This window comes from Hibiscus syriacus, unplaced genomic scaffold (genome assembly GCF_006381635.1).
Source record: "Hibiscus syriacus cultivar Baekdansim isolate YM2019G1 unplaced genomic scaffold, ASM638163v2 tig00112344_pilon, whole genome shotgun sequence".
Lineage (NCBI taxonomy): Eukaryota > Viridiplantae > Streptophyta > Magnoliopsida > Malvales > Malvaceae > Hibiscus > Hibiscus syriacus.
Window position 1 is genome coordinate 2,122,373 of NW_024063307.1, and position 9,098 is coordinate 2,131,470.

At 34.5% G+C, this 9,098-nt stretch overlaps 1 protein-coding gene across 1 annotated transcript; it reads left to right on the top strand.

Moving 5' to 3' along the window:
• The first annotated feature begins 6,077 nt into the window (after positions 1 to 6,077).
• On the top strand, positions 6,078 to 8,190 carry LOC120178180 (LRR receptor-like serine/threonine-protein kinase FLS2). The gene has a single exon (XM_039184115.1). It carries the CDS (start codon positions 6,152 to 6,154, stop codon positions 8,069 to 8,071), a length of 1,920 nt encoding a protein of 639 aa, XP_039040046.1. The 5' UTR covers positions 6,078 to 6,151; the 3' UTR covers positions 8,072 to 8,190.
• Positions 8,191 to 9,098: the final 908 nt, after the last annotated feature.

The following is a 9,098-nucleotide window of genomic DNA, read 5'->3' on the forward strand; positions in this document are numbered from 1 at the left end:
CTAAATTTGCAACGCGATTCTCCAAATTCGCATCGCAATTTTCAAATTCGCAATGCTAATTATCGATATATGTAAACACAACTATTCACAACTCAGTTTTCAAATTTACAACTCAGTTTTCAAATTCCCAACGCGAATTTCGTTTTCGCAACGAGATTTTTTACTAATCAAAATTCAACGTGTGACTTCCATATTGAACTAAAAAAATCTTCTAATCATATTTAACTAAAAAAACTTCTAATCATATTGAACTAATTGTGATTAGTTACTCACTTTTAAACTTGACAAAGACTCATGATTTTTTCTTTAAGAGGCGAGATTTTACATTTCGCAACACGAATTTGCCAAATTCGCAACTCAGTTTTCAAATTGTCGAATTCGGATTTTTTCCACCGAGTTTACCTATATCTGTAATTTAGTTGCAAAATTGGCTAATTCGTGTTGCGAATTTGAAAACTGAGTTGCGAATAGTTGTGTTTACCTCTATCGATAATTAGCGTTGCGAATTTGAAAATCGCGTTGCGAATTTGGAGAATCGCGTTGTGAATTTGGAAACTGTGTTGCGAATTTGTTGGTTATTTTCGCAAATCAAAAAAAGAGTTAGTTAAAATCGTATATTATAAGGCATTTTCGGTCTCTGAAATTATTTTCTCTTTTACATATGTCATTTAAATTAAAAAAAAATGTACAATTGATTGAACTCATTTTTACATACATGACACAATTCTAAGATAACACATCATTATCCCAGTTGTAAACTTGGGACTAATTTTTCAAAAGCAACTCTAATATTTTATAATAACAATTAAAAACGATTAGATTTTCAAATGGCTATTCAATTTTATGCCATGAGATATTAAAAATATATAATAATTATTATAATCTTCTTTAAGATAACTAGTATACATGTTCCAAAGTGTTGAACCTTTTTTTTGTAGACAATTAAAATGCACTGCTTTGTTTTATTTAACAAAAAAATTATTTTTATCCTTTTACAGAAGACTTACTAGAAGAATCTAGTTTGCTATGCCGTTATACCCATCTTAACAAACCAGCTAATATTTGTTTTTGTTTAGTAGATAACATTCTCCTTATTTTCTATGGTTTCAACTTCATCCCCAAAGACATTCAACTTGTTGCGAAACATGAAGAAAAAAAATAAGGTCTCGACAATGGTTTGGTTAGACTATTTGTACACTGACGTCGAGCAGGAACATGATTAACACTAACATTACCAGTGACAACCTTTTCTCGAACGAAATGGAGGTCCAACTCAACATGTTTCGAACGTGAGTGAAACACAGGGTTTACATTCATAGCTATGGAACTTGTGTTGTCGATCTAGATAACAGGATGATTAGAGCACGTTATTCACGTATATTTTAGTAAGGTTTTAAGCCACACAACATCAACAACAACTTCAACGATCCCATGATAATCAAATTCGATGGTGGATCTAGAGACCGAGCGTTGAGTGCTATTCTTGTGGAAGGTTAACCCATAATCAAGAGTCCCACTGAGGTAGCGGAGAATGCGCTTCACGACTATCCAATGTTGTTCACAATGGACATGCATATAATGAGCAACACGATTCACACTGAAGGCAATGTCTGGTCGTGTATGATTGAGATATAAGAGAGTCTCCATGACACTTCTACACATTTGAGCATCTCGTAAAAGACTTCTACCATTTTTACTTAGTTTGGAAGATACCACCATTAGGGTAGGAACTCGATGAGCACCACACATGCTAATTTTTTCAAGTAAAGCTAGAATGAACTTCTTCTATCGTAAGATAAGTGTCTGATCATTTCGTTTAACCTTCAGACCCAAAATGTAGTTCAATTCCCCTAAGTCTTTTAGAGAGAATTCGTGACTTAAGAGTGTCACCATTTGTTCAACATTGGTATCATCATGACCCGTGATGATAATATCATCAACGTATATGAGAATATACACCACCTTATCACCAAGAAGCCAAATGAATAAGGAGCATCAGCTTGAGTACCGTGAACACCAATCCGAATTAAGAAGGTTCGTAACTTGACATACCAACTTCGACGAGTCTATTTGAGACCATACAACGCTTTCTCTAACTTGTATACCAACTTAGAGCCATTGGCAACAGATTTTTTAAATTATTGGGCTGCACCATAAACACTTTCTCATTGAGTTCCCCAATATTAAGAAATGCATTGTTAACGTGACTTGTTGCAACTTCCACTCATATGTTGCGACCAACGACAAAATGGCCTTCACCTATGCTCTAACATCATGTTAAACTTTCTCATACACAATCAAAATGCATTGGTTTTTTTTTTTCATTTCACATAAACCTATTTTTATCCTTTTTACAAAAGACCTACTAGAAGAATCTAATTGGTTATGCCAGCTCACCTATGGGGATATACCCACCTTAATAAACTAGTAAATATTTATTTTTATTTATTAGCTAATACAAAGAGATATAAAAAAAATTAGAATTCTTTGTAAAAAAATTTATTAAGTGGTTTTAATGGTAAAAGAGAATGATATTTTTCTTTAAGGATTTATGTTTGAGTAGTTGCTTTTGCATGGTGTTTATGCATCATCAATAAACTAAAAAAATTAAACAGATATTACCTTATAATCATATTAAATTACAAAAGAACAATTAGTATTAATTAATAAATAATATTAAACCAATCAATGTTATTCCGAAGAAAATGCAATGAAAACAAAGAGAAAATAAAAAATAATAATTTGAGTGTGTATGATATGAAAAGGGAGGCTATCAATTTGTATATGTAGAGAATGAGTAAAATTGTACAATAACAATTATTCCTTCCGTCCAATAACTTGTGTCTTGTATTGACTATGCATATAACTATAGGATATATATTTGACTAAGGAAATGTCAAAATTATCCCTAAAAGGTATCGATAGATTTAATCAATTTATTTTAATGTGTAGAAAAGTGAGACATATAAGGGTAAAAAATATATATGTGTTGTTATTTGTTGACTTTTATGATAGTACATTTTGAATTATAAATTTTAAAAATGAAAAGAGACTGTTTTGATGGGATAGAGAGAGTATTGAGTTCAACAGCTGGGTAAAAAAATCTCAATATTTTTTTATGAAAAGAGCTTTTAGAAAACTAGAACATCAAAGGTGTAATACATTGCAATTCATATAAAGGGTTGATAGGACTTCCACCGGATGTCTAATAAAGACTTGATTCTCCACGACACTCATCTTTGCAATCTTAACCATTTTTGTCAGTTATTTCTTTAGTTTCTCGGGAGGTATGGCGCAAAGAAACTTCTCCATCTCTATTTAGAAGCTTAAAAATATGATCGAGAAACGAAGTAGATGACTATGAGTTTCCTCCTTGTTCGAGTCGCCTAAGAGCCTCCAAATTATTTATTTCCGCTATTACTTGCCTTCCGCCTAGGTTCGTATGGATAAGACCTTTATGGAGACTCTATATATATAATCGAGCATACACCGATTGATTTTAAATTACCTATTTACCAGGAACCTTTATGGTTCGTATGACCCCCGCAGGATGAAAAGTCGCTCGAAGCATTCCGTGCCCGTCGGAGTTCAACTTATGGCAGCCATGTTGAGGAGCTGTCAACTGAGTCTCCCCGCGCCTCCTCTGATCCCCTTCATTTGAAGTTGTCGAGGATGAACGTAGTGCCCAGCAGCTCTCCTTCAGCACTCTCTTACATATGATAGCCATACTGAGGAACCTAAATGGTTTCCATTACCAATTTTCCAGGTAATATATTGATTTCCTTAGTACTGACATAAGCATGCAATCTGAAAGAAGAAGAAGAAGAAATGTCATCTTTTCGAGCTTGATGAATGGAATTCGAACAAGAACTTGGGCGAAAAAAATGTCGTGTTCATAAGTTTACGTTTTCTCCTCTATAATTTTATCTTGTTTCTGGAACTTTTTGAGAAACTGACACAAATGGCAAGCCTAACAGCCGATATGTGTGTGGCAAGGGAAAGGTTTGCTACACTTATATTAATGACACAAACCGAGACTCCGATCCTTTGGCTTTCCGATGATCAGAACATTTGGGAAGAGATCGAGCAGGTGCCGACGCCAATGGGTCCCCTCGGTCTTCAGCAGGTTTACACATTATCACATACAACAGGGAAAAAAACAATTTCATGTACAACGCATTGCGTTAGATGATTGAACTTCATATTCCTTTCGTTTTAGTTTCGATGCAGCTTTATCTGCATCATTTGGTTGACCAGTGATCGGTCCTTGGATACTAAAACATCCAAAAAGAAACAACTGTCTTAACACCCTTGGCCCTTTTTAGCTACTTGTCTTTTCAAGTATTCTATTACCTACGCACAGTCGATTGTTGTACAACGACGGTCAAATTTTAACACAGCGAAATATGTCTATAGTGAATCAGAAATTATATTAAGACCCCACGAATAAAACTACTTCAATTAAAGAATTATTGTTATTCTTTGAGGTTTTAGATTTGAACACCACGTATACATAGATATATGAGTATTTATTGTCAAATGATTGAGTCTCTAAACATGTATCATCTTTTATTCATTCTTCTTAATTAAAAAATTCACTAAGACTAAATTAAAAGAGTGTTTAAGATGTATTCTTTTCTTTAACCTAATTTTTTCTCTCAATATTTTTGTGTCGTCTTCTTTTCTTCCTTTGTTTTTTATTTAGCAGACGGCGACACCAATCTTAATAATAATTGCTAATTGCCGGTGCTTTTTTATTTTTCTAGTTCATTTTCATATTATGTTTTTTTTTCTTGAGTTTTTCACTTTTTAATAAGAATCTTTGTCCTTGTGACACGCTTTTCTCTGTTCTTGTGGCACGTTTCTTATGATTTTCAGTAAGTTTTTTGCATACTTTTGCAGTCGTGTTGGAGCTTCCACAAATATCCTCACGGCATTTGTTTTTTGATTGACTTATCGGTGGTCATGTATTGTCAGATTCCCTCTTTTGTAAATGGTCGTGTGCCGATATAATCAGAATTGTGTAGCGAAGTAGTCTGCCAAATTGTTTGGTTCGCTCACCACTCTTTTATCACATTGTAAAGCGTCTTGTTCGACAGAGACAATGAGTTTTATGAAAGTTACTGGATTGTTTTGATGTTTAGAATATTTCATTCTCTTCGTATCTTTGGGCTTAATATTTTAGTTTTAAGTATGAGTTTTTAGTGACTACTGTCTCCAATTTTCTCATTAGATACGTTGTAATTTTGATTCCTCTATTTTTATTAATGAAATTCAGTTGTCATTGTTAAAAAAAATAGTATTTAGGATAAATTCACTAAGACTAAGACTAAAACCACGACAAGAGAATGACAAAAGACTTTGTTAGGATTCAATAGTCAAATTAGTATTTTATTTAAAATTTATGGTAAAATTAATATTTCATCTAAAATTTAGGAATCAAATTAAAATTTTAACATTTTTACTACATCGTCAAACTAAAAAAAATTAATGATTTAGTGACCAAAATAAAATAAATCTAAATTAAAAATTATTATAACATAATTTTTTTTTCAAAACTAATGACTAAAATAAGACAGACCAAAAAAATAAGTCATTTACATCATGGTTTGAATAGAATGTATATAACGGTATTCTTATTTATTTAATATGAATGAAAAGAGAATGAATTGTGTAGATATCAAATATTAAATTTAAAAGTAAACAAATTTATTTTTATAGAAAAAAAATATTTTTGTCGTTGCAAGGTCTCAATTATAGAACATGCTTCACAAACTCCAAGTTTGAGTGTAGATACTACAAAAACATATTACATTGTCCTGTTGGTCGTCCCTATCTGTGTATTCTTCTCGCTGTTGTGCTGTGTGCCAATCTGTAACATTATCGGCTTTGAAGAACATGGACCAATGGAAATGCATTTTGTTATTTTATTGCAATAATTTATATATCGAATCTGTCTGCTAAAGTAACTCACTTTAACTAAAATCAAAGGACATCATGATCTAAACACATGCTTTTTTTTAGCATAAAGTAAGGACAAAAGATAAAATGTCCTGGACCAGCTCTTGTTTCTTAATTTCAAGCTCACTTTCTTCTTTCACTCCCACTGATAATAGTGTGAGCAAATTCTAGCGTAGATTTGGAAACGAAGATGGGCTGCCATATGTTATGGCTGCTTCTAGCACTGACTATGATGGCAGCAACAAGCATTGTCCGAGGATGCGACCTTGGTGACCTTAAAGGACTAGCCAGTTTCAGGGGCGGAATCCATACGGACACTTCGGGTAGGCTAGTGAAATGGGCCGGTCGTAGTTGTTGTAGGTGGCAGGGCGTTGCCTGCAACAATCTAACCGGTCGAGTCACCGGAGTTCATCTCCCGGGATTCATTTCCACGACCGATTCCGTGTTTCAGTCTCAGATGGAAGGTTGGTTGTCCTCATCAATCACACTCCTTACATCTCTTGAAGTTCTCGATCTCGGAGGACTCGTAGGCCTTACCGGGAGAATTCCAGCATCGATCGGTCGTCTCAAGAACCTCAAACAGCTCTATCTCTATGGGAACAAGCTGAGAGGACCGGTGCCAGACAGCATCGGTAAGCTCTTGAAACTCGAAGAACTTCACCTGCACGAGAATAGATTATCTGGATATCTTCCTCCTGGCATTGGTTGTCTTAAAAATCTTAATGCTTTGCTTCTTCATTCAAATGGATTCACTGGTAGTATCCCTGGTTCATTCTCCAACTTGACAAATCTCATGCATTTCGACCTTTATAGCAATTCCCTCACTGGTAATATACCAGAAAATATTGGTGAATTGCAGCTCTTGAAAGAGCTTGATCTTTCTGAAAATTTCTTGACTGGGAAAATCCCAGTTTCCATTAACAATTTAACATCCATTTCAGTCATGTATTTGGATTGTAATCATCTAGAGGGAGAGATACCATTTCCATCAAATTATGGTCAAATGCCAATGCTTGGATTTTTAAGGCTACAAAACAATCAAATAAGTGGGAAAATACCGCCCAACATTGGATTTCTGGTTTCCCTCAAGAGGGTTTCTCTTGAAAACAACAAGCTCGAAGGAGCAATTCCTTCTAGTTTGGGTAGTCTAAAAGCTTTGACAGAGTTGTATCTCGGCGGCAACGAGTTGTCCGGTGTCATACCGAAGTCAATCGGCCTACTTTCTCGTCTCTTACTTTTGAGCCTTTCTCGTAACTCGATTCAAGGACCATTGCCTGATGAAATGTCTGCTCTCCAGAATTTGCAGACACTGGACCTTTCTTTCAACAACTTGAATCTAAGCTCCATTCCAATGTGGATATCGGAGTTACCGTCTCTTTCGAGAATCTTCTTAGCAGGAAGCGGAATCAAAGGCCGAATACCGGACTCATTGAGATTGACACCAAGTCCGGTACAGGAACTGGACTTATCGTCTAATGATCTCACCGATGGGATACCGACATGGATGGGAAGCCTCACTCAACTCTATTCATTGAATCTTTCAAGGAACCGTCTCAGTTCAAGTATTCCGGCTTCAGTTGCCAATCTCGAGGCCTTAGGGGTGTTAGACCTTCACTCAAACAATCTAACAGGCTCATTGGAACATGTTTTTAAGATGGGAACCAGTTTCCCTGGTGGTTCACTGACCTACATTGACGTATCCGATAACAGCTTCACGAGTGCAATCGAGCACATTGGCGTGGGGACATTGGAAAGACTTGAATATCTTAATTTATCACATAATTTACAAAAGGGTCGATTGCCAACTTCAGTGGCGAAATTGAAGGCATTGAAATGCTTGGATTTGAGCCACAACAAGTTGGGTTCCGGTTTGGTGGAGGGCTTAGCAAATCTAAGCCATTTGGAGACGTTGAAGCTACAGAGAAACAGTTTTACCGGTAAAATACCGGTGGAGTTTTTGAACCTCAAAAACCTCAAGTATTTGGACTTGTCGGACAATCTTTTGGTCGGGGAAATCCCTGCTGGAAAACCACTTAGTGACTTTCCTCAGAGCTGTTTCACAGGAAACAGAGGTTTATGCGGGAAGCCGCTTTCTCCCTGCAAATCTTGAAGTAGGTTCCGCCCCGCCCCCGGAAACCACCACCATTTGTTGTATTGTTTGACAACGTTTATGTATTAGCATGCTTCTCATCTGTAAATACTGGTGCGACGGTCAATGCATATCACATTGGGTTTTCACTTTTCAGTATGAAGCTAAAAAGGCAAAGCATGAGCATCATAAGTTCACAACAGAACCGCCTCAGACATTTTCAGACTCAAATATGTGTCTTTATAAAATGAAAATATATTTCATTACTTAGATTAATAAATCATAAAAAAATAATTAAATTTTGTGAGAATATATTATCTTTATTATTTTATTAAAAAACACTTAAATACAACTAAAAGAGAATAAATATAAAAAAAAAATTGAATGCATATGTGATACATAGCTTGATTTTGAATAATAAATAAATAAATAAAATAGTATATTATTTTATTGTTTGATTGAGATTGTAGAAGATAAAAAAATTAAAGAATATTTGATAAATTGAAGAGTAAGATTTGGAAAAAAAAAAGGATAAAAACATGATTAAATTTAATTCAAAATTGAATGAATAAATAAGAGAAATGTAAAAAGAGGGTCAAAAACTAAATATTTTTATGAAATTATAAAAATTAGGGGTCCTAATTATAAATATAAAAAATTGGAGACCCTGAGTGGTTGCTAAGAGTGCTCCCCCTTAGGTCGCCCTCGTTCATAACATGACAATGGTACCAAAAAATTATAACAAAATCTAACATGTTGGACTCCAATTACTCTTCCTATAATTATAAATAGTCACCATCACTTTATGTTTGACATTAATACTAAAAATCACCATATAAGGTTCAAAGAATAATCTTTTTTCCTTATATGAGAACGAGTCTCCCTCATTGTTCATCTTCCTGAGAACAACTCTCTACTTCCTTCATCTAATTATTATCTACGACTCTTCGTCCAAATAAAAGTGGGAGAAATGTCAAACTCCACAATAATCTCATTCTTTTCATCAATAATTATTTTTAAATTAATGTAATAATTATTTTTTCTTATA